The 25,618-nt window shown below is 58.4% G+C and overlaps 1 protein-coding gene across 5 annotated transcripts; it reads right to left on the bottom strand.

The window, feature by feature from the left end:
• Positions 1–6: 6 nt before the first annotated feature.
• On the bottom strand, positions 7–25,618 carry FMNL1 (formin like 1). Of its 5 annotated transcripts, XM_082371441.1 has the most exons (28): positions 25,090–25,618; positions 15,698–15,781; positions 14,000–14,113; positions 13,165–13,238; positions 12,719–12,802; positions 12,248–12,385; positions 11,934–11,951; positions 10,531–10,639; positions 9,492–9,568; positions 9,188–9,281; positions 8,257–8,331; positions 7,832–7,942; positions 6,590–6,739; positions 6,000–6,101; positions 5,568–5,820; positions 5,023–5,322; positions 4,695–4,819; positions 3,814–4,016; positions 3,121–3,355; positions 2,892–2,960; positions 2,259–2,339; positions 2,043–2,172; positions 1,744–1,907; positions 1,388–1,489; positions 1,144–1,239; positions 754–874; positions 498–596; positions 126–243 (listed from the first exon to the last, which is right to left on the bottom strand). In XM_082371441.1, exons 1-27 carry the CDS (start codon positions 25,216–25,218, stop codon positions 505–507), a joined length of 3,330 nt encoding a protein of 1,109 aa, XP_082227567.1. In that variant the 5' UTR covers positions 25,219–25,618; the 3' UTR covers positions 126–243; positions 498–504. The 5 variants fall into 5 exon arrangements, with proteins under 5 accessions (XP_082227566.1, XP_082227570.1, XP_082227568.1 ...); XM_082371440.1 differs by lacking the exon at positions 498–596 and having other exon boundaries at positions 7–243; positions 25,090–25,616; XM_082371444.1 differs by lacking the exon at positions 498–596 and having other exon boundaries at positions 7–243; positions 14,030–14,113; positions 25,090–25,616.

Genomic DNA, 25,618 nt, shown 5'->3' with positions numbered 1-25,618 from the left:
GAGGTGGGCGCATGGTCGGGGACCTCGGCGGAGGAGACTGCCCGGCCCAGCCGAGCTGAGGACCACCTTCCTTGAGTCCTGGCTTGCCACCCTCCCTGCCCCCCCTCCCAGCCTCCCAGTCCATCTGCAGAAATAGTGGCTACAGAGAGAGGTCGGAGGTGAGCTGAAGGGGGGGTCCGGGGGGGCGCCGACGAGCGCTGCGACGGCCTGTGTCTGCGCGGATGTAGGGCTGGTTCCGCAGATCTGGAGGCGGAGAGGAGAGACATTTACCTTTTCAGGAGTCTGCCCAGGGTTGGGACACCACTCCAGGGCACAGGTCTCACCCCTCTAGGGACACAGGTTGTGTTCACGTGGGTGGGAGCCTGTTTGTTTATCAGACCTCCCTCCAACACAGCCCAGCCATGCATGGTCCAGGGGAGGGCAGCATGACTCAGTCCCCCCAAGGGCCCCCAGGGCTGTGGGCAGCCACTGGGATCAGAGGCCAGGCCGCTGGGTACCTGGGGGCTAGAGGGGGATCTCCTCTCCCAGGCTGGCCTCACAGAGGAGCCTGGACGTCCTCTTGCCGGTGCGAGCAGTGAAGGGCACCGTCTTGAGCACTGAGGGTTGGAAGGGAGGAGGGGAGAGAAAGGGAAAAGGAAAAAAAGACAGAAGTAGCAAAGAGGCAGTGAGGCAGCCAGACCCCCAGGGTTGGGCGGTGGATGGAGGACAGCATAGGACAGACCAAGGACGGGACAGGCCCCACCAAGTCCTCACCTGTGATGATATCTTCAATGGCCCCATCACGGTCACTCTCATAGATGAGTGGCTCCTTCTGCTGCTTCCGTTTCAGCTCAGAGATGAGGTCCATCTGTTGCCGCCGGATCTTGGGTGGGGACTGGGGGGGAGGGCGAGGGTATATAGCTCCAACTCCAGGATCCCCTTCCCCCCTGTGCCACTAAACCCTAGACCATCTGCCTGGTCCCCCACGGTAAGAGGAGCTGGCTTGAGGAAAAGGAACCCATTTCCACCCCAGGCTACTGGAGCATCCTGGCCTTGGGCAGGGTCAGTCCATAAAAATAAGGGTGTGCAGGAGGGCCAGATCTTTGGGGTGAGGATACCAAGCATCATTGGATCCTAGTTCCAAGTTCAGGGGCAGCTGCCTACCTTGGGTGCTGGGGGCTCCCCTTTCCCCGGGGTGTCGGTGCCTGCCTCCTGGGCAGCTGCTGCTTTCTTCCACTGTTCCACCTCCTGCTCGGCTTTCTGAGGGGCCAAGGCAGGTCTGCGTAAGGGGAGTCCTCCCTTCCCTATTCCACCCCCCAGCAGAAATAACCCCTACCACTCCCACTGCCCATGTGGAGAGGCTGCAATGCCCTGCAGGGGTCCCAGCCTGCCCACCAAACACACATACCTTATAGGCTTTGATGAAGCGACTGAAGAGGGAAAAGAACATGGAGGGGGACGTGGTCTTGGGGTTCTCTCCAAAGTACTCCACCACAGACTCGTAGGCTTCCTGCGGGCACAGCCTGTCAGCCCCACCAGCACAGACCCCTCAGAGCCTGACCACTGTTCTGTACCCCCTTAAGACACTGGCCACTTCATCTCTCCTCCTCCAGGCAGATGGCTGCTCCCTCCTGCCCCATCCCCCCAAGGCGTCCCTGCTGTGGTCACAGCACTCCAGGCCTTGGCTACACGACCCCACCTAGGTAGTCCTTCACCCCCCAACCCAGCTTCCCCACCTCCCGGGCCGGGTCAGCCCCAGCCCACCTGAGCCGTCTTGCTGTCTGCCAGCAGCTTATCCATGATGGGCGAGTTGGCCCTCAGGAACTCCTTGAGCACTGCGCAGTCATCCTGTCGCACAAACTCCCGCTGGGTCAACTCCAGGCCTCGCTGCAGGGAGCGTACGTCGGCCAGCACGCTGTCCAGGGACACTGAGTGGGAGGTGGGGCAGTAGAGAAGCAGGGAATCAGAGAGGCAGCATTCCCGTCCAGTTACCTCCTGTGGTCCTGTTGCTTTCTCCCAACCTGTATCCGTCCCCAGGGCTGAGCCCCTCCCCCCACCCATACCTGTGCCTGCCTTGTCCAGAAAGTGCAGGTCGCTGTGGAAACCTGTGAGCTGTGGGTACTTCTCAGCAATGACCTTCACCAGGTAGTGCAGCAGTGTCTGCTTGCGGTCAGTCGACTTCATCTCCAGCAGCTGCAATGAGGACCTGCTGTAAGCCCCAGGCCACCAGCCATCCCCCAGCCCCCGGGCCAGGGCACCTCTCCTTGCCCGCCCCTCACCGCATCCAGACTCTGGAGCCGGAAGCCATAGGCTGCTCCACGCTTGCTGCTGTTCATGTAGTTGCCGAAAGCCAGGACGATCTGCAAGAGGTGGGGCGGGGGTGGCGGGGGGAGCTCAGCCAGGTGTTGGGGCTGAGGAAACCCCCTAAGGTATAAATTGCACAAGAAGAAAAGGTGGTAAAGAGCAAGCCCTGCACTAAGCGCCCACCGAACTCCTCCGTGGATGCCTCAGGTCCATGACGCATGTACATGCGTGTCTGACACATGTGCACAGCCAACACCATGGCACACCCAATTTTGTCACCTGCTATCCTTACCCAAAGCTGTGCTGCCAACACCTCCTCCAAGGCTGTGGGGTCACCGTCTCCCTCACAGCCATGTCTATTGGTTCCCCGACAACACGATGCTCTGCTAATGAACCCTCAGGCAGGGTGTGAGGTGCGCTGTTGTAACATGTCCCCCAACCCCACCTTAGCTTTGCCCTCCTGAGCCTGGATGTTAGAAGTGGGAACCTTATCGTTGTTGCATCCCAGGGACTCAGGGCAGGGCCTGGGTCTCCCTCTCACACAATCCAGAACAGGCAAGGCATCATGGGTGGGCCCCGCCTCCTAGACCCTTGCCCTAGGCTCTCACCTCCAGGATCTGGCGGAGTTTGTCCGAGGACTTGATGGACATTGAGGCTGCAATGATGGCATTCAGTTGCTGGGGGTGGGATGGGGGAGGCATGGTAAGTTGGGGTGGGAGTTGGGGGAAGCCCATAGGAGGCTCAAGTACTCCCAGATGCCCTCTTGGAGACCAGGCTGCAAGCTGCCTCCTCCCCAATCCCAGCCCAGGCCGCATCGCCCTGCCAGCCCGCGCACACCGGCATGAGCAGCTGGACAGTGTCTGGGAAGTTGCCCAGGAAGGTGAGCGTGTTCACGCGCTCGGGCAGGCGGGGGATGCGGCTGAAGCGCAGCATGAAACGGTCCTCCTCTGACAGCTCCTCTATGGGTCGCTGCTCCCGCTCGAAACGGGTGATGAGGCTATGTTCATACTCTGTGGGCAGGAAGCGGGTCAGCAACTCCAGGAAGTCCAGGCCAAGGGTCTGTAGGTCGTACCTGTGAAGGGAGGGGCCGGTATCACTCCACACTCACCAGTTCTTGAGAGCAGGACCACTCCTACCCCATTACTTGATTGAATAAATGAACTTAACTATTTGCTATTGCCAACAGCTTCAGGGAATAAGAGATAACAGTCAAGGGAAGCTGGGAGCTAGGAAGCCCGGAGTCCCAATCATACATCAGTGGCGGATGTCCAAGCTGTAAATGCCTGGGCCTGAGTGCAAGGAAGCAAGAAGGCAAAAGGAACATCTCCATCCGGGCATGGACTCACAGTATGACCTCAGTTTTCTTAACCTGAAAATGGGAACACAGTTCCCTGCCCTACTCTCCGACCAGCATTGGTATGAAACTTGATGGACTCCGTTCCATAGTTGGGGCTCTTTTACTATCTGCCTAACAACCCCGGCCTAGCAGAGGGGTTGCGCCGCCTATAAGCCTGGGGCAGAGGTACTCACGTCTCGATGGCCTGGCAGATGCGGTCCGCCCCCAGGTTGCCCTTGCGCAGGGTGATGGCCAGGTTCTTGGCCCGGTTGGCCTCGATGAGCGTGGCTTTGCTGGGGGCCTTCTGGGCTGCCTTACTCTTGAGAGCACTAAGGTCTAGATTGGGACCTTGGGACTTAGTCTTGAACTGCTCCTCAAAGTCACTCATGTCCAGCTCCTAAGGGTGCAGAGAGAGGAGGCGGGGCTGGGCGGGGCCGGGGTCTGGTGCGTTCCTGGCTGAGCGCTGTGCTTGGTGCCAGAGCCACCTACCCAGCCCTGACCAGGCCATCAGCAGAGAAACAAACCAGTACCCAGCCTGACCATGCACCTTGATGGGGGATACAGGGGAAGCACATGGAGCACTAAGGAGGAGCAGGAACAGCACCCCATCCAGGGGACCCAGACTCCAAGCCGCTTCAGCTGAAGGAAGAGCCAAATTGGCCAGAGTTAGAAAGAGGAAAGGGAAGGGCATTCCAGGCAGAGGAACAGCATGAGCAATGGCCTGGAGGCAACAGAACACAACCCTTTTGGAAAACTGAAAATGTAATTAGAAGGGCTGAGGCCCTGTTTGTCTGTGGGAAGGTGGTGGGAGAGGGGCCTGAAAGGAGGAGAGAGGCCAGACTTAGGGGAGGGATGAGCCCCTCTGCAGGGATGGAGGGAACGCCTCCAAGGGAGTCAGGACACACTGCCTACGGGATGCACTAGTCCAGTTTGGCTTAACCCCCATTCTTGGGCCTCCGTGTCCTCCTCCATAAAATGGGGTAGAGGAGGTGACCACCCCCAGTGCCCAGCATGATCCAGGCAGGTCCCCCCCCTCCTCTGGTGCCCACACTGGCAGCAAGGCAGGACCACTCACCTGCAGCACTTTCTCGTCATTGAGCTCAGTGAAGACAGTGCCTGTGATCTGGTTGGGTTTCAGGGCCACCCAGTTTAAGAGCGGCATTCTGAACTTGGTCTGGATGGGTTTCTTGGCCTTCACTCCTGGGACAGAGAGGGAGTGGTCACTGGGGCAGTAGTAGGTGCCATGGCTGGAAGGAACCTGGGCCCAGGCCCAGTGAGGACAGACAGAGCAGACTGGAGACAGTAGGAGGCCCACAGACAGAGGGTCCTGGAGGATACTGAAGCCAGAGTACCCCCCCCACCGCACCTCCGCCTCGTCCCCCTGCCCTGGGCAGTCTACTCACCCGGGCCCATCTCTGAGCTAGGCCCTCCAAGAGCAGCAGAGGGACCTCCCGGAGGCGGTGGGGGCGGTGGAGGCACCGGCCCGTCAGCGCCGGGAGGCAGCGGTGGCGGCGGGGGTGGGGGCGGCTGGTCTCCCGGCAGCGGCGGCGGGGGCGGGGGCACCGGACTGCCTGGGAGGGGCGGGGCCAGTGGGGGCGCCAGGGGCGTGGCTTCCTGCTGGGAGGGGAGACCAGGTAGTGGGGGCGGCAGCGGCGGCGGTGGGGCTGCTGCTCCGGGAACCGGCTCTGCTGCAGGTGGGAGTTCTGAGCCCAGCGAGAACCGGGGAGGGGGCGAGGAGAAGGGCGCGTCAACTTCTTAGGTTGAGGGGTTGTGTCTCCGCCTCCCCGCCCTACGCATGCGCACTGGGCTCGTTTCGACCCACCCGCACCTGCCTGAGCCACGCCCACAATCCAAACCTACCTCTCCCCGCCTGAGATGTCCCCAGGCTCCCTCACGCAGGTCCCGGTTCCGCCATTCCTACCCCACCCGGCTTGAAGACCCTGCACACCTGGGCTGGGGGAGCCGGTGGGCACCCCCGGAGTCGGGGCATCACTGCCGCTCGGAGTTGCCACAGCGACCGGGAGGATCTCGATGGAGACGGCATCCCCGGGCCCCCTCAGGATACGGATCAACCCCTTCTCCTCCAGCTCCTCCACTTTCAGCTCTAGCGCTGAGGGCTGCGCCGGGGCAGGGGCAGGCACTTTCTCAGGCTCAGAGGGACGTCTGGAGGTGCCCATGGGGGTCGATTCGCTGAAGCGCTCCTGCGAGCCCCCGGTGGGGGGTTAGTAACCACCGGCAAGCCTGGCACAGAGCCCCCATTTTCTTGCCGGGGTGGAGGGAGGTGTCAAGCCTAGAAGCCCCAAATGGTCTGTTCTTGGGAGTCCGTTCCGCCCCTGGCCCGGCCCACCCACCCCCCAACCCCAAGTCCCCCCAACCTCACCCGCAGGGTCTCCAACTCCTTTCGGGCCTGGCTTAGCTGCTTTTCCAGTTCTGCGATCTTGGCCATGGATTCGTTCTCCGCGTCCCGAAGCCGCTCTGTCAGCTGTGGCACCAGCACATGGTGAGCTCCCACCCGCAGCCGGGCATTAGCATGGGCACCGAGGGGGTGGCACCAGGCATGCCTGCCTGGAGGGTTAGGGGAGGCTTCCGGATGTGCTTAGCCCTGGGGTGCCGCGGGTCAGCCAAGCCTGGCACTTGAACCCAAGTAGGTGAGGTACTGAGAGCACTGAAGTGCTCTCAGGAGGGGAAACCAAGGCACCACTGATGAGGGAGGGAGCTGGAGAGGAGACTGAGCTGGCAGGGGCCCCAGGCACCCAATTCCACCCAAACCAGGGCCTGGGGTCCGAGCACCTCGAGAGGAGGAGACCTGCCTTCCTTCCAATGAATGAACATTCATTCATTGAGAAAGGCACCCAAAGGATTCAGGTCAAACTCAGGGGTCCCCAGCTCACACCTAGAACCAGTGCCTGATATCGTGTGGGGCTCTGTGGGCCTACTCTGTGCTGGGCCAAGTTCAGGAGCAGCTCTCACCAGGGCCACCTGCTCCTGCAGCTCCTCCACGTGCTCCAGCACAGCATTCTTAGTCTCAGTGTCCTCCAGCAGCGCACCCACATCAAAAACATTGTCCAAGTAGGCCTGAATCTGCACCTGCAGCTTGTCACTCTCCGTGAGCCGAAGCCTCTGTCCCCAGATGGAAGGTTCAGGTTGAGGCCTGGTGTGAGGGATCTTTCCAGTACCCCCCATTACCACCAGAGCCCAGACAAAGGGGCCTGAGCCCTAGCCCACTTTTGTTTCTTTATTTTTTATTGAGATATAATTCATATACCATAAAATTCACTATTTTAAAGCGTACAATTCAGTAGTTTTTAGTATATTCACAAGGTTGTGCAAACCAGCACCACTATCTAATTTCAGAACATTTTCATCACCCCAAAAAGAAACCCTGTACCTGTTAGCAGTCACTCCCCATCCTCTCCTCTCCCAGCCCCTGGCAACCACCAATCTTACTGTCTCTATGGACTTACCTATTCCGGACATTTCGTATAAAGGAATCATACAATATATGGGCTTTGTGTCTGGCTTCTTTCACTGAGCATAATAGCATAATGTTTTCAAGGCCCATCCACATTCTACCATGTATCACTACTTTGCTCCTTTTCGTGGCTGAATAATATTCCATTGAATGGACATATCACTCTAGCCTGCTTTTCACCTTTTGTTGATCCTGGTTTTCAAAAATCCAATCCCAAAGGCCCTGCTTCTCTGGGACGCCTCACAAAGAAATCAGAAGAAAGCTACAACTTCTCTGCTCAGGCTGAGCGACAAAGTACAAGCCCCTCTGCCCATCTTCCCCAGAGCAAGGAACTCCCCCATGACCCAGACCCATACAGCATGAGCCAGCTCCTGCTTTTGCCCAGTATCTCTGTGCTCCCCACTGTGTGCCTATCTGAGTCCGGTGCTCCCAGAGCTAGACCGAGGGCCACCTAGAGCCTGTTCTAGCACCTGAAACAACAGCTCTGTGGTCTGAGTGCCTATTTTGCGGCAGGCACCACTCTATACATTTACAGTCTTTATTATTTCTATGATTCTCCTATCTTACAGATGGGAAAAGTGAGGCTTAGAGAGACGAGACCTATCTAAGGTCACATGAGCTAGGAAGTGACAGAGTCAGGATTTGAACCCAGGTCTGCCTGACCCCGGCACCTGTGCTAACCACTGAGCCATACTCTGCAGCAGGCAAGTGGTTAAGTCTGGGGGGAGTACAGGGCTCACCTCCAAGTACAGGTCCAGGCCCAGGTGGGTGAACTCATATTGCAGGAAGACGCGGAAGTTCATGTTCTCCACTGAATGTACCACAATGTTGATGAATTGCATGCAGGCCACCTGGGAGGCGGGGCAGTGAGCAGGTCTATGATCCTCTTGGTGGGGGGTTCTCAGTGACTTCCACCACCCCCCCCATTTAACCCCAAGTCCCCCACCCTTGCCACATTTCTCACCCCACTAATCCAGCTTTGTCCCACCCATATTTCTCCCACGTCCCCTCCTCCCAACCTCCCCTTCACTGACATCCGCCCCTCCCTCACCAACCACTCAGTCCTCATATCTGCAGGAGCTGAGCCCAGATCCCAGATACCCAGGCTCCTGACTGCTCCTGGCACCCGAGGGTGACCTGGCCCAGGCTGGGCTCCTGAGCTCACCATGAAGTCAATGTTGCTGTCCTCATTCCGGAAATATTCCATCAGCTTTTCAAAGCGGTGCTGCTCCCCACATACCTGGGTAGGAGGAATGGCTGTCACTGAGGTCCCAGTGACACACCTCCTCAGCTATCTTCCAGCTGCCCCCTTTATGCCTCTGTGAGCGCCTCTCAAGTTAAATCTAAGTCAGGCCACATCACTCTTCTGCTCAAAACCTCTATTCCCTCTTGATCTCTCACAGCCCTCCCCAACACTGACCCATTGTGGCCACACTGGCATCCTGGCACATTCCTACCTCAGGGCCTTTGCACCTGCTGTTCCACCTGCCTGATGTGCTCTTACTCAAGACAGCCACCACACCAATCCCTCATTTCCCTCACAACTTTGCTCAAATCTTACCTTCTCAATGAGGCTTCCTAACCACCCGGCAACCAGTTCCCCCTCCCCTGACAGCTTCCCTGACTTTTTTCCCCAAAGCATTTACGACTTCTTCATAGACTATGTAATTTGCTTATTTATTATGTTGCTGACTATCTGTCTTCCCCTGCCTTCTTTGTTTCTTTTGTTCACTAATGTATCCCAAGTGCCCACTCTGTGCCTGACACATAGTAGGCCCTTGATAAATATTCATTAAAGGAATGCATTGATCCTATGCTGCCTTATGCATCATATTCTCATGCAGTTACTTCTTGCGAGCCTGTTAAACAGAGTCAGCAACTCCGAGATGTATGGATCAAGGCCAGTTTAGGCAGAGGTTCAGCAGATCCCCATAGTTGTCCCTGTCGCCCCAGGCAGTGCCCCTGCGTGACCCTGTACCTTCCCTTCAGATGAGGAAAGTCCCCAAATACCCCCCCAGCAGAAGCCACAATTGCCAGCAACAGGGCTCCAAGCAACACTAGAGGGCAAGTACATGTTTGGGTGGGGGCTCCATTACCTCCTTGAAGTTGTCAAAGGCGGAGAGGATGATATCGTGTCCTCCCCGAACCAGGCACACAGCCGCCAGCAGCTCCAGCACCAGAGCCTTGGTTCTGGGGAGAGAAGGGGCAGGCTGTCCCTTGCGAACAGGCAGGCCCCGCAGCAAAGGTGGATGTGGGCCTGGCTAGGGGGGAGGACAGGGGAGCTGTTGGGGTGGGAATGAGCCTGGGCAGTGGTCCTGAGAACTGAGGGGACAGAGTAGGCAAGGGGTGAAGTAGGAGGAGAATCTAGACATGGAGAAAGTTTAAGGGCCTGGACCTCACCTAGGGTTCTTGTTGTTGAGGCTCAGAGCAATCTCATTGACACAGGCTGGGTGGTTCATGACGAGGCTGAAGCCAGACTGGGGAGAAAGAAGAGGTCAGCTCCTCCAGGCAGACCCCCCAGGGTTCTTTTTTTTTTTTGGCTGCGCGAACCTAGGGCCCCGGCAGTGAGAGCGTGGAGTCCTAACCACTGGACCACCAGGGAATTCCCAGGAAGTTCTTTATATCCAACCACGACCTCTTGGGTGGCAGCCAAAGCCTGGTCCCTCTTTTTAAATACCTTTGTCTGGGACTTCCCTGGTGGCGCAGTGGTTAAGAATCCGCCTGCCAATGCAGGGGACATGGGTGTGATCCTTGGTCCGGGAAGATCCCACATGCCGCGGAGCAACTAAGCCGGTGCGCCACAACTACTAAGCCTGAGCTCTAGAGCCCACGAGCCACAACTACTGAAGCCCACACACCTAGAACCCGTGCTCCGCAACAAGAGAAGCCACTGCAGTGAGAAGCCCACGCACTGCAACGAAGAGTAGCCCCGCTCGCCACAACTAGAGAAAGCCCGCACACAGCAACAAAGACCCAACGCAGCCAAAAATTAATTAATTAATTAATTTAAAAATAATAATAAATAAATACCTTTGCTCAAAAGCCAGTGTCAAGACTCAGTACCTTGGACAAAGTGAGTCCTTTAAGGCCAGCTGAGTGAGGGAGGACCGGCTTCACCAATCACCCCTCCAGATGAAATAAGCCAGAGGCTGTTCTCCCTGGTGTGTGGCCTTTCTTAGTGGGGTGCCTAAGTCCCCACGTGAGGCATATCCAGGCCCCCAGCCATGTCCAGGGTATTCTAGGGGACCTAACCAGGAAGGTGCAGAAATCTGGGCTTCCCCTCAAGACTCATCAGCCTCAAGACCCTGAACTAACAGCCCAGATCCCCAGGGTTCTCCAATGGGGACAGGGTGGGGCACAGTTGGTCCCAGAACCTCAGCAGCTTAGGCAGCCCCCAGGGAGGACAGTCAGTGCCAATGCCCCGGGCCCACTGACCAACCTGGTAGTTCATGATGGCACGCAGACACATGATGCAGACGTGGACGTCATCCTTCTGGCTGATGATGCGGGAATTCCTCAGGGCCTTCCTGCTATGGGCCGGGGTCAGCCTGGGCAGGTGGAGAGGAGGCAGCAGGGGTCAGAGTCTCAAACCCAGCTTCCTATTCCCCCCACCACTCAGATGGCCACTGGAGTAAGAGGGGGCACATCTGGAAACTTCTGCTTCCCGTCCACCCAACCAAAGAGGCCAGCTGAAGGCCGGAAGTCTTCCTCAGTTCTTAGGCCTGGGGCCTGGCATTTCCGGGGGGAGGTGAAGAGGCGGGGTCAGGGAAGCAAAGACCCCTAACAGCGACTTGGTATTAAAAAGAGTTGCTGTATTGTGGGGATGGAGAGCTTATAGAGGGAAAAAACCGCCAAAGCTTGTGAACGGCCATGAAAATGCTCTCCACAAGGTGGCGCTCACAGCCACGTGAGTTTACCTTGCATCTTGACAATTCAGGCTGCCCTGGGTCAAATCCCAGCTCACTGATTACTAGGCATGCATGTTACTTAATCTCCCTGGGCCTCAGTTTCCTCTTTTGTAAAATAGGAATTGTAATAACAGTACCTTCCTGATAGGGTTGTTGGGACTATGAAATGAGCTTAGAACAGTGCCTGGCACATAGTAAGTGCTCTATGAATGGTTTTGCTGATTCTTTGCTAAAAGAAACGTGATTTTTTCCATTGTCCCAGAACCGCCAATCAATACTGGAAGGCCCCACTCCTCGTTCTTCCCACCACATCTCCCTTTTCCCGTCATTGCTCAAACGTGCCTCTGAGTCTTTGCTTGTGCTGTTCCTTCTGCCTGAAATGCCCTTCCCTGTTCCCACCACTGCTTCTAAAGCCTGTATCCATCTGCAAGACACAGTTCCAGTGTCATCTCTTCTGGGAAGCCTTCCTGATGCCCCAGGCAGTGGCCACCTCCCTACTCAGAGTTTCCAGTCATATTTCCATGACAACCTGTCACACACTTGTCTCCTACTAGATGGAAGGCTCCCAAGGGCAGGGTAATCTGTCACCTGAGAATCTACCACCATGCCTGGTACATAGTAAATGCTAAAAAAATGTTTGTGGAATGAATGAATGAATGAATGAACAAAGAAATATATTGTGAGAGTTTGGAGCTTAAGATGAAGTTGGCTTCTTAGACCCAGAATGGGAAGGAAGGTACCTGGGGTCCACATGAGGCTCCAGGGCCATCTCCTTCCCTCTCCCCACCTCCCAGCAGATGTCATAAGTTAGGGTGGGCTGATGTATCCGAAGCAGCTGAATCCAGGGGTGTCACCTGAGTTGAACACCTCACCCAACCCCACCACCACCCTGGAAGCTGACCAGGCATGCACCTGCCCCTAGGCGGCTACGTACCGGGGAGAAGGGGGGCATCTGGAGTCCGCATGGGAGAAAACAGGGGGTTAGATGATACAAAAGGGGTCCCACCGACCCCGAAACCCACTCCTTATCTCAGACCCCACCGAGATTCCAGCCTCTAGGTGCACCCCAGAGGCTTCTTAACACACCAATCTCCCGAGCCCTGGGTGAGGCCCTTACTCTGATCCCCGATGCCAGGCTACCCCTCCCACCACCCCCAGGGCCCTGGTGGAGCAGGCTGGGTACAGCCGCCCAGGGGTGAATTCTCCATTCACCCCGCCACCTGCCACCCCCCCAGGGGGCCCACATACTTGATGGTCAGGTGGCGGCTCTTGGGCTGTGGCAGCAAGGATGAGGGCGGGCCCTTGCTGAGATCTTCCACCGACTGCTCCAGCGGCTTGCTCTTCTCGGAGCCCGGGGCCCCGTTGTCTGTGCTCTCCATGTAGTACCTGTGGGGGTTAGACTGGGGATGGAGGCCAACACTGCAGGGCACTTCAGAGGGGGTGGGGGGAACCCAGGGAGAGACAGATCTGCAGGAGAGACTGGGGGCAGGATAGGAGGCTGTGTTCTTGGCGCTGTGCTGGGCCTAGCAGGTCCCAGCTGGCCACCGCAGGCGACCTCCCTCCCCGTCCAAGGCAGGCCATCAGGAAGGGGCCTTGCTCAAGCCAACTGCAGGGCTCCAGGATGGACCCAGTCTAAGTTGCCTGGAAGCGGCCCGAGGAGTGGGCGAGGCGCAGGAAGGCACGGACTCTGGGGGGGCACCAGGGCAGGGCCAGGCTTACGTGACAGAGCACTGCACGAAGGCCAGGTACTCGAGCAGCACATCCAGGCCACGGTTCTCCTCGTTGAGGAACTCCTGCACCCACCTGCAGGGCACAGGGCTCCCTGAGTGCCGCCCAGGAAGGAAGTCCTGCCCAGTGTTGGCACAGAACGGGCACAGCAAGGGGCCCTGGGCTGCCCTTTCCCAGGAAGACAGCCACCAGCCCTGGCCTCGGAAGACCCAGTGACGCCAGGGGATGATGGTGGAAACCTCGGGCAGGACCCATGGCCCAGCCATGCCTCAAGGGGCAGGCAGAGGGTGGGCAAGAGAGGACACCCAGCCTGGAGGGGCCCCATAGGCATAGCCTGTGGGGGTATGGGGGGATACCAAGGGGACCCCAGGGGCTGCCTGCTGGCAGAGCTCTCCCCCTCCCCCGACCTCCCCAGGGAAATCTGAGCCCTTGCTCACCCAATGTGGTTGGTCCTCAGGGAGGTCTCCAACTCCCGTAGCACCTGGGTGGACTCCTGAACTCTCCTCTTAAACTGGGAGCCAAGAAGAGGGGAGTCTGGTGGGTGGAGCCCGGGCCTCAGCCCACAGTGCCTGCCCACCCCGACAGCTGGCCTTTCATGCTCGGCTGTCTCCACCACCTCCACACACCTGCCCAGCAGAATAAGCATACTCAGGCCACACACACGCCCCCCTATACAGACACACAGGGTGCACACCACACGGCCATGCACAGACACGAAAGAGGCACACACGTCTCTAGACACAGACATACAACACGCGCGCGCACACACACACACACACACATATATGAGGACAAAGGGTACACACACATTCAAACATGAACACCCTGGGTACACACACACGTGCATATCCATACTCAAGTACAGTGGGTACACAGACATAAGACACTCACATATCCACACACAGACACAGGGGGTACACACACACACACCCCTATACAAAGACTCAAGGATACACATACATCCATATGTGGACACAGAAGGACGTACATAATACACACACGCACATCCATGCCTGGGCACACAGTGTGCACACATGCACACACACTACACAAGTACACACAAGTGTACACATCTGAGTACAAATAGGAGCTGCAGAGGAACCCGTGAAAGTGCACGTCCAGGGCACTCTCAGTCCCCTGTAAATACCCACACACACTCGTCCATGTACCCACACAAGCCTGCGGAAAAGTCTATACACACAGTTACTCCAGCTGCCCGGAGCTTGGAAAGTGCAGGGGGAAAGGGGCAGAGGAAAAGGGGGAGACATATACCCCTAAGTTGGACATCCAATCTGCTGCTACCTTTCGGCTGACCCCACCGATTTCCAGGTAGCTCTTCAGCTTCTGGATATAGGCTTCAGGGGGGTTCTTGACTTGAAACCGCTCCTGCGGAGATGGAGTAGGATGTACAAGGGACCAGCCAGGGCCACCCCAGGGCAAATGGCCAGCCCTTGTCCCAGAGTCCCTTTCTCAACTCTGACCCAAGGTCCCAGGCTGCCTTAAGACCCCCCTGAATACCAAAGGCATAAACCCAAACATTCCGCCTGCCACTTGAAAAGACCCCAGTCCCCAGCCAGGCCGTCCCTTGGTCTATGGCCACAGGCCTAGAACAGCCTGGGTGGAGTGTGGAGGGGTCAGTCCTACTATACACCCCACCCTGGAGGGGGAGACTCAGGCAGGCCAGTGGGTGGCACTCTCCCAGCCCTGTGCCCTCCCTGGGCCACATCCCAGCCCAGAAGTGGGAGTACCAGGAGGAAGAACACTCTGGAAGGGCCTTATGAAGCGCCCAGCTCCTAGCAGGCTGGGGGCCCCTCCCGCAGGGCTCCGCCCCAGTCCTCTCGTTCACCTGTGTGTGTGCGCGCGCGCACGTGACCTGTGCTCAATAAAACAATCCTTAACTCCCCCACCCCATCCAGGGCTCCAGGAGCCACTCACAAAAGAGGCAGGGGCCCCACTAGAGGCCCTCCACCCAAAGGAGCTCCCACCCTTCCCAGTCCAGACCCCTCAGATATGCCCAGCCACCCCCCTCAACCTCCCACTTCTCCCAGGCCTCTGTGAGCTCAACCTGAGATGCCAGGCCAAGGGGCAGGGACCCCTACCCCAGCCCCAAAGCCTCCGGAGGCAGCTCCCCACCCTCTCCCCATAGCCCTGCCCTCAACCCCCAGACCGCTGCTCTGCCAGCTCATCCCATTCTGGTCCATTAGCAGAAGCCGAAGGCCCAGCCCTGGCTCCCAGGAGAGGCTCCCTGCTCCCCAACTCCCCACCCCCAGGCTCCAGGGCCACAGGCCTGCCTCCCTCCCTCTCTGAATCACTGTGGCAGCCAGGACCCTCCCTGCCACAGCAGGGGTCCTCCCTGCTACCTCGGACAGAAGCCCTACTGCTGAAGGGGCTGGGGCAGCCAAGAGAGCCGCGGAGGTGGCAAGTCCACGTGCCCCACTGAGAACCGGGAGACGGGGGCTCTAGTCCCTGCCCTGCCACTTGGGAGCTGGCTGACTTGGGGAACTGCTTGGTTGACTGCAGCTCCTCTGGATCCAAGGTGAAAGGAGGACAGGAATTCCTGACCCTCCTCCCCACCTCCCATGGGGTGGAATGAAGATGTCCAGCCCTAGGGCTGCCCCTTCTCTTCCCCAGCCCAGAGCTGGAGGGTAGACAGAGGCTTCCCCGGGAAGCTCAGCAAGGAGCATGGGGACACGGCCCTAGCTGCACTGGCCAGTACCCTGGACCAGCCCCTGCCAGCTCTTCAGAGGGCAGACCCAGCCCTGCTCGTGACTCATAAGGTCCCTGGGGAGGCCCAGGCCCAAGAGAGGGGGATTCCGGAGTCCTGCATATGTCCTCAGCACCCTCCCCAGATGCTACGCTGGCCTCTGGGCAGGGTCTTGGCCCTGTGGCAGCGTGGCAGTGTCGCCTCTCCTGCCAGCCCCAGCCTGGCCAGGGCAGGGCACCCTGATGACGGAAGGGACCTGTGCCCACCTGGTCACAGATGAGCTCCCACTTCTTCTCGTTGTCATACTGGCTCAGCAGCTGGACCTTGTCCGGGGGCAAGTTCATGCAGTTCTGGGGAGGAAGACGACAAGATAAAGATGCTGAGTCTGGGGCCCTAACACAAGGGGGAGAGGAGCATGGGCATTTTCAGGGAACCCACTAGAGGCCAGCTCCCTAGTAGGCCTGTCATTCACATGAGTCCCGTCACCACCTCACCCCTGGAAATAAGTAGCATTAGCCAACGAGAACACCGGGACCCAGAGATGGAGCACCTTTCCGAAGGCCCAACAGCTAGAAAGTGACACTGGGATTTGAATCCAAGTCTGCCTGACTCCAGGGCCTGGGCTCTATCACCCCTAAATCGCCCCCCTGGCACAACTGGCACGGAGGCAGGAGCGCGGGTTCGCAGCCTAACTTCCTGGGGCCTCAGGCACCTCTGGGCTCGTGTCCCCACATGTGATAAGGGGGTATCATCTCTTCTCCCATTTGCATGGGAAGCTAACAGGGACCCATCTCTGGCCAGGCCCAAGTGTGGCCAGGCATGGACTGTGCCCCGTTCCCACATGCCACCAAACAACACGTGTATGTGGTCCCAGCCCAGGGCACCAGTGTCTCACGAACACCACAAAGCCTCTGCAAGGACAGCAGCCAGCAGCCCCCGTCCCTCTCCAGCCCCCTCCCACTTGGTCACTTCGGGACAGACCGAGGGAGATGAGGTCAGATGGGCAGGGATTTCCAAGCAGGTGCATGGTGGCTGCAGGGCCCAGGGGGATTCCAGGGGAAGGTCACCCACTTACAGGAACCAGGGAGAGCAGCCAGCACGCTGGGTCTGTGGTGCTGGTGGCCCAGGCTGGGACTCCCCTCAAGAGCTAAGAAAGGTCAGCACTGCTCTGCCTGGGTCCTCCTCCCCCAGCCACAGATGACAAGGGTACAATGTGCCTGCCAAACTTCTCCCCACAGGACAGACTTAGTGTCCCACCTGGTGCTATGGAATCACCAGGTGCCACCAGCACTAGGAGCTCCCTGGACCCCCAGGACTTGGCGTGTCTCCCTAAAAGAACCAGCAGATGACGCCAGTTCACCCCGATTCAGTAAACCCCAGGTTTATTGAGGGTCTAGTATATGTCAGGCTCCAAAAGACAGTTCTGGCCCTCAAGGAGCTTAGTCTGTACTGGGGATGTGGGAGCCCCAGGGAGCCCCAGCCCAGGGTAGAAGAGGCCCCTGTCACCAGCTCTGCTGGCTCAGACTACACATCCTCAGTCACACGGCCCTGAGAGGAGGCCACAGCTGGAGCAGAGAAGGGGCCACACCCACCCAAGGCTTCTCGGCCAGCTTCCTCTCCCGGGTGCTAGGCCTAATTCTGGGGCTCTGGCCAGACCTCACCCTGAAAATCACTGCCTTAGGTTGGTCCCAGACAACAGGAAGCTTGGTACCCTCTGCCCCGGTTGCCCAAGCTTTCCGGCCGGGGCCCCACTTGAGAGGTGAAACTGCCCATCCACCAGGCCCTCTCCCCTGGGCCGGCTGGGCATGGCGATACGTCATTCCTCTCCTCCGTTGCGAAAGTGAGCCCAGATTGAGGAAACCGCCTGCGGTCTCATCTGCTGCACGCCCCCCACCAACCTGCCAACAGCCAGGACAGCTCCTGCCCCATGAGAGGGACTGCCCAGGAAGGGGTCCTGGAGCCCAGAGAAGGACGTACCTGGCCAGGGAGGCTTCCCTGGGGCCATTCTCTGTCTCTGTCTCTCTCTCTCTTTCTCCCTGGTCCCTCCAGATCCATCCCCACCTCACAGAGACCCAGGGTGGGGCAGGGCCGAGGTGGGGGTGGGGGTCAAGGCTGAGGGGGGAGGAGGAAGCAGAGAGAGAAGGCAGGCGATGCCAGGGAAACTGGACCAGCGGCCAGCACGGTGGAGGAGGTGGTGGCGGGGGAAGGAGGGCACGGAGGAGTGAGGGGGATGGCTCAGCAGCTGAGCCTTAGAGGAGATCGCCGCTTCCTGACATGGGTCCATCTGGGCCCTCACCCACCCTGGGGACTTGCTGGCTCCAGGAGTGGCCCCAGTGGCACTTCTAGAGACAGCAACTAATCATCATAATGACTCTGACAACTGTGGTGCCAGCTTTGCCCGAAGGCTTACCAGCCCTGCTCACAGATGGCAGCCTTCCACCCTCACCACCATTATTGGCACTGCTATTAGTCCCATCCCACAGGTGAAGCACAGATTAGTTTAGTCACCTGCCCAAGGTTATGAACCCAGTAAGAGGGGAGCCAGGCTGACTTTGAGCCCTGAGCCAACTCAGAACCAGCGCCCATGTCCACTCCCCCAGTTCAGCCCATGGTTATTACTGGGGAGGGGGAGGTCTCTGCTGGGCCAGCGCCCCTGTCCCAGCAGTGGTGGAGGGCAGGGCACCCCTTTGCCCCTTCCCCACCTGGGCCTCCTCAGGCCCCCGGGCCTCCATGCCAGCCTGCCAGACGGGCTAAATTTAGGCTCGGAAATCAGAAATAGCTCTGACAGCGCTGAGCACTAATTAGCAGCTGTTCCTCGGCTGTGCCCACAGAGGAGATGGGTACCCTAGGGAGCAGGAGAGAGACCAGCAATGCCACTCACTCAGAGTGGGGTGAGGCCATCCTGGAAACAGTGACAGACCCCCAGACTCGGGGCCCTTAGCAAGGAGGGAGCGCCATGGGGCTGGGGACTGGGAGACATGCAGAAGGTTGGCTGATGGCCCTCAGATGGGACAGGGAAGGACCGGGAAGTCCAGGTGTGCGTGGCGGGGGGGTGGGGGAACACCCGCCTCCTGTGAGGGGTGGAGGGGGGGCGGCTGTGATGTGGAGGAACCCGAGCGGGATTCAGGGGACCCAGGCTCTGGGCCCACCTAACCTGACTGCTTCTTTGTCTCCTTGAGCCTCAACTTCCTCCTCCATAAAATGGGCACACTTCCCTCCTGCCTCAGACTCACCGGGCTCCTGGGAACACTTCAGTGAGAAGCTGTGTGGGTTTTTTTGTTTGTTTGTTTTTGTTTTTTTAACATCTTTATTGGAGTGTAATTGCTTTACAATGGTGTGTTAGCTTCTGCTATATAACAAAGTGAATCAGCCATACGTATGCATATATCCCCATATCTCCTCCCTCTTGCATCTCCCTCCCACCCTCCCTATCCCACGCCTCTAGGTGGACACAAAGCACCGAGCTGATCTCCCTGTGCTATGCAGCTGCTTCCCACTAGCTAGCTATTTTACGTTTGGTAGTGTATATATGTCCATGCCACTCTCTCACTTCATCCCAGCTTCCCCTTCCCCCTCCCCGTGTCCTCAAGTCCATTCTCTACATCTGCGTCTTTATTCCTGTCCTGTCCCTAGGTTAGAAGCTGTGTTTTGATGTAACAATACTCTTCAGGGACATACCACTATGAAGAGGCATGTCACAGGTTGGGGGGGTCAAGGGAGTCCACTGAAGACCCCAAGGTGGGGGCTGTGTGGCGGACAGAAGTTGGTGAAAACATTCAGAGAAGCAGACCTGTCTCCAAGGCTTGGCCAAAAATGAACTGAGCCTTCAGCTCCCACCCGCTGCTGCCCTTCACACTTTGCGAAGAGGGAGATAGGTTTCACCTCTCAAGGTGTGGCCAAGAGAAGGAGCTGTTTCCCTGCTCCTCCTATTAGAATGGGTGAGGGTCATTCCCCTCCTTCCCTGCCCCCTCTCTGTGTGTCAGAGGGACCTCCAGCCCTGCACACCCAAGGCCAGTCCCTTGCAGGCCGCCCCCCATCCCAACACTGACATGTGGGCAGGTGTCCCTGGAGACTGAAGGGGCTCCAGCTACATGTGGACACAGTCACACCCTCCAGTTTCACTTTTAGTTTGAGCTGAGACTATGTCCCAACCCACCTGCCCACCGTCTCCCTAGGAAGCCCAGCCCTTCAAGCCCCAGGATGCCCTTGAACTTAGGCACGAGCCCGTCTCAGATCAGCCCCACAGGCATTCCACAGCCTGATGGGTCCAGAAGCCAGCCCTGTCCCCCGGCCCCACTTCCCCATCCATCTCCCCTGCCCACCTATACATGGCCTCAAGCTTGGTTTTAGAGCTCTCAGGGCATCTCCAAAAACAATCAACGTTATCCTCTTTTAAAAATTCTGGTATATAGATTTTCTAGGGCTCATATAAGCAATCCCAGGCTTAGAGGAGGGTGTGGGGTAACCCGGCCCTAGGGTGCTAAGAACCCCAAAAAGCTAACAGCTTCTCCCATCAGGGTTGAAGGGTCCCCATGGCAGGAACAAGGGCAAGCAGGGTAGGAGCCAGGGCAGCAGGCACTGCCCTTATAATCCAGGCTGGTAGGAGAATAACGACAACAACAATAATTAATATTCCCCCAAACATTCAATCCGCGCTAGGTGCCATGCTAAGGGCTTTACCTCTGTTAACTCATTTAAATCTCAACAACAAGCCTACAAAGTAGATACTATTATAATCCCCTTTTCACAAACGGTAAACTGAGGCACAGAGCCATTAAGCTGCTTGCCCAAGGTGACCTAGCTGGCAAGCTGGTAAGAAGACTCAGTTTCCTCGGAAGAAGGAGCGCTCAGAGCAATGAGAAACATGGGTCCTGGCCTCCCAGGGGTCTTCTGCAGACAGCCTGGCCCCTGCGCCTGTCTGAGGAACCAGGAACAGCCGGCCCCATTTCCTGCCACCCAGCACCCTACGTTTCCTGTTGTTGCCCACACTGAGCTCTTACTCACTGGGGAACCCCCCCTCACCAGCACACCCTCTCTCTGAGGGAAGTGGAGGCCTCCCCACCCCTCCCCATGTGCACACAGCTACCGTTAGTGCCACCGCTGCCCCACCCTCCAGGAGAGGTGGGCCCTCCCTCTCGTGGTTTCCGGCCACCAGGCAGTTTTCATCTAGGCCCCTCTGTGGCTGACGTGTGTGATGGCAGGGAGGGCAGCCTGGCCTGTGATGGCTGAAGACTAAAGACGGCACCCATGGTTGGTCTTGGAAATGGAGGTGGGGGGAGGGAAGAGGCAGGGTCTGGGCTCCTTCACCTCGAAGGGCCCCAAGATGAAGAGGACCAGGTCAGCCTCAACATCATCCCGTCCTCACAGTGGACAGTGTTTACTGAGCACTTGTTCTGTGTCAGGCATTGTGCTAAGCACTCTATTTAATCCCCTCAACTCTATTTAATCCCTTCAGCAACCCTAGCAGGCCGGCATATACCCTTTTTTGGGGAGGGGGCCGCACTGCGCCGCACGCAGGATCTTAGTTCCCCAACCAGGGATGGAACCCGCGCCCCCTGCAGTGGAAGCGAGGAGTCCTAACCACTGGACCACCAGGGAATTCCCTGGCATATACCATTTTTATTATCTTTTTACACGGGAGGAAAACTGAAGCTCGGAGAAGGTGGGTAACTTGTTCAAGGTCACACAGGTAGTAAGTGGCAAAGACAAAACTCAACTCCCAAACTTCATGACCCCAAAGCCCGGGAAGCTACTCAGCCTTCCCTGTGAGTAACCCCTGCCTTTCTCAGAGGCAGGGAGGGCTGAGCCACCTTCCAGGGCTCCATGCTCCCAGGAAAAATTTAGAGGTGGCCCCAAGAGCAGCCCCACCTGTTCCTGCCCATCTCCCCCAGCTCTTTGCCAACTGGTCCCAGATGTCACTGTGAATCATGCCTACCGCATCCCTGGGTTTCCAGGGGCAGCATGTGCCAGCGCTGCCTGCTGGGAATGGCACCCCACGGCCTCTGCCCAGCCCAGCCTCTGACACGGGGCCACAACCCCATTGGGATCCTCCATGTGAGACCCCAGAGATGGGAGGAACAGGGCCTAAGCGACCCACAGCTCCATGCGCCAAACTTCTTCTGCCCCACCCCAGAGGAGGGAGCTGGCTGAGGAGGCAGTGCCTCGGTCACAGCCTACAGAATGGAGACACCCACCTCTGCCCTTCACTCCCAGTCCCAGCCCCAGCAGGGAAGGAGTCCAGCTAAAAGCAGGACTCCCAGCATCCACACCCTGCCAGGGACTGCCCTGACCTCCCCACACAGCCTGGACAAGTGCCCACCACCCTAGGCACATGCTAAGGGTACCCCAGGGTGCCAGGCCCCATCAGGTAAATTCCTCTTCTCTTGAATGGCAGCATCACTTGGCCTCAAGCACATCACAGCGCCTTCCCTTGATCCCTTTGCCCCAAGGTTAGAGGCTCCTCCCCGCCCAGACACATCAGGGGTGTCCTAGGCCAGGCCGTAAGCCTGGCACTTCTGGCAGGCCTGGAAAGAGTGCCCTGCCACCCCAAACTCTGACCCCTGCAGGGGAAGGCCTGAAGAGGCTGGAAGACACCCAGCATTCAGCGTGGCGTAGGAGAGGCGAGAGCATGGAGCTTGGCGGGCTGGTTTTCCCACCATTGCAGCAGGCAGCCATCACTCCTCCACTGTTGCTAAGGCAGCAGGTGGAAACCCTGGATCAACCTGCTCTTCCTCCCCACCACCATTTAAGCAAGGGCACCCCTCTCTCTCAGAGCCTCCTCAGAAAAGTAGCTCCCACCATCCATTCTTGCATGGGAAAAAGGCTGCCCAGGGGGAAAGGGAGAACAGCACCCTCATCTCCTGCCTGGCAGTGGGCCTCGGTCAGGATACCCTTAATCCACAAGAGGAGTTCCACAGCCAGAAGCCAAGGAGTGGTTTTAGATTTCAGGATCCTACTCCCCACCAGAGATGAAAGGGCTGAGCTTCAGTGAAAGGAAGAGCTTCCCTGGGGCCATGTGACTAGATCCCAAGGGGAGGGCTGTGCTTCCCCCTTCCAGACTGCGGGATCCCCTGGGGGTGGGAGGCCCACCACTCATCAGTCTGAGATTCTTCTCCTTTTATTAATTTTTTTTTTTAAGGATTTTATATTTATTTATTTATTTATTTGGCTGTGTTGGGTCTTCGTTGATGCACATGGGCTTTCTCTAGTTGCAGCGAGCGGGGGCTACCCTTTCACTGGGGTGTGCGGGCTTCTCATTGCGGTGGCTTCTCTTGCTGCGGAGCATGGGCTCTAGGCGCGCGGGCTTCAGTAGTTGTGGCTTGCGGGCTCTAGAGCGCAGGCTCAGTAGTTGTGGCGAACGGGCTTAGCTGCACGGCATGTGGGATCTTCCTGGACCAGGGCTCAAACCCGTGTCCCCTGCATTGGCAGGCGGATTATTAACCACTGTGCCACCAGGGAAGCCCGCTTCTTTAGACATTCACTGAGGACAGGGCTCAGCTCTGGCCAAGGAGGCAGTGCTCAGATGGAGGCACTCCCTGTAATCCCCGTCACTGGGACTATAGTTTTAGCCAAATCTGCATCCCCCCACCACCTCCCCCCCACCCCGCCAGCCTCAGGCAGGGGCCAAGGGTATAGTCCCAGGGCACAGTGAGGAGTGCGGAACGAGGTTCTTAGCCAAGTGACCTTGGGTTGGGTGCCTTCTGTGCATACAAGACATGAGACAGGCTGATCCATCCCCAGGAAGAAGGGGGAAGTGTGAACACACTGGGGTTCCTTGGGGAGGGGGGCGGTGAACCCCAGTGGGTGCTGCTGCCCTAGATTTCTACCTAGCCACCACCGCTTTCTCCACCAGGACACCTTCGGACCCCTCTCTGGGCCTTCACCCTCCACGCCCTGGTTCTCAGGGAACTCCCAGTGGCATTTAGTGTCAGACTCAGCCAATCAGAGCTAAGGCCAAAAAAAACGCAAGCATGGCAGTCAAGTCCTACACAGGCATCAGAACCTCACCACTTGACTTTTGGATTTTCCAGTGGTCTGAATTATTCACCCAGCTCCTCCCATTAGGTGTGTGTAACAGAGAACAGACTGGGACCTGGACCTCACCCTGAGAGCCCATTCCCCCCATCCATAGACACACACTTAAGGGGAAAGACAGACTGGTGTCCTCCCAGTCAGGCTGGCCAAGGTCCAGGGATCCACCACCAACTCAGGCTCTCCAGAAACCGTCTATCTCATTCTTCCCCCTCCCCCTTCTGCTCCGCTCAACTCAGCTTTGTGAAGCCATGGGTTTGGGGAAAGGGAAGCAGGTGGAGAGGTGGGGTATTTGGGGACTAGCCTGATGTGAGGTGTCCCTCAGCGTCCCTCCCTCTCAACGAATCAAGCAAGGTGCCTTCACATGGACAGATCAGACCCCACCCCACCCTACAGCTCCTCCAAATCCCTCCCAGTCTTTCTCCTGGGAGGGGGGCAGCAGACAAGATTTCCAGGAACTGGGAGGAGGGGCCACACAGGGGATCTGGCAAGTAGGGCCTCACGGCAGGCCAGGGGAGGGGAAATGATGTCAAGGAGGTGGAGGAGACGAAGAATCAACAGGGCCACCAGCCTGCGTGGCTCTGCTGCCTGCGTCTCCCTCCGGCCCCCACCCTCAGACCTGCAGTGCTAGCCTGCTTGGACTTGGAAGTGCCTCTGGGGAAAAGCATGGCCTTACTTGCCTGTCACCCAGGGTCTGGCAAGGGAGCTGACAGCAGACAGGCCACCAGGCAATTAGTTACAGAAGGAGCCTGGGACAGGGTTGAGATAGGGAGAGGGAAGTGAGAATGAGTGGCCATTTCCCTTCCCTTCTTCTACCAGGTCTTAGAGAACCCTGACTTTGCTCTGGAGCCCCTACCCACCACATCCATCCCAACTGCCTCCAGGCTCAGTTGATGGCTTCCTCCCCGGCGGCCTAGTCCCCAAGCCCCCCAATCCCCTGGAGCAGGTGACAGTGAGGGAGAGGGGCTTCCAGACTTTTGTTCCACCCCAAGCCAGAGTGACCAACACATCCTGCCCCCGCCCATCCTTAACCTTAATCCCTCCAGTGGGTGTGAGGGGATGCACAACATAAGGACCCACAGACAAGCTCTCCCGGACATGCAGTGAGGGAGAAACACAGACACCCCCAACTGCATGATCTGACAACCCAGCTCCCAGCAGCTCAGGCACCAGCAGATCAGGACCAAACACCTCTACTCAGTTTGCAGCTCCCAGGAGGTTAAAATATAACCCCTTCTGTCTTTGACCCTGAGACACAAGTAGATGCTCTTGCACCCTGTGGCTGGGCCTTCGTGCAGTGGGGAAGGGGGTGCTCCGGGACCCCCCCCCCCCACTGCGTTCTGCGCTCCCAACTTCCTCACAGGACGTTTTTGTTTAGACCTTTAGACCCAGAAGCGCTGGGGGAGGGGGTATCTTGGGGAGGGAGACTGGACGGTTGCAGAAGAAAGTTTTGGGGGGAGAGTGCTAAGTCACTCTTTAAGAAACCACTGTCACTCCCACCCCCTGGAGGGGCCGCCACCGAGCCGCCGGAGATCTCCAAGCGGTACCTGAGCCCCCGGGGGCGGGGACGCGTGGCGAGCCCCTGTCGCCCCCCGCCCGCGCCCCGCGCACAGCCGGCCACTCTCACCAGGACCCGGTTAAACCTCTCCTCCAGCTCTCCGGCCGCGGGCATCGGCTGCTTGGGCGCCGCGGGATGCTTGGGGGACAGCGCTGCGGGGCTCGCGGGCTGCTCCGCGCTGCCGGCCGCGTTGCCCATGGTGGTCCCCACCCAGTCGGCCAGGCGCCTCCAGCCTCGGAAATCCAGCTTTCCCGGGGAGGGCGGATGAGGCTCCCGGCCTGGGGGGCGAGGAGGGCAGCGGCTCTCGGCGGCGGCGGGGGCTCGGCGACGCGGGCGCTCGGCTCAGCGGCGCGCAAGGGCCGGGGCGCGGCGTCCCATCGGGGCAGCCCCGTCCGAGGAGCCGGGCGGCGAGCTGCGGGGTCGGGGGAGGAAGTCAGGCTGCAGGCCGCCGGGGCCAGAGGGCTGGGCCGGGGGCAGGAAGCTGCGGCACGGGCTCCCCCCTCGGCGATCTTCTAACTTCTGCTGTCGCTCCCTGTGCGCGCAAACCGCATTTCGCCTCCGCCGCCGCTACGCACCCAGCCCCAGGGGGGCGGGCTGG

The sequence above is a fragment of the Balaenoptera borealis genome (genome assembly GCF_965194805.1).
Source record: "Balaenoptera borealis genome assembly, chromosome: 20".
Lineage (NCBI taxonomy): Eukaryota > Metazoa > Chordata > Mammalia > Artiodactyla > Balaenopteridae > Balaenoptera > Balaenoptera borealis.
This window is presented reverse-complemented; position numbering and strand designations above follow the sequence as displayed.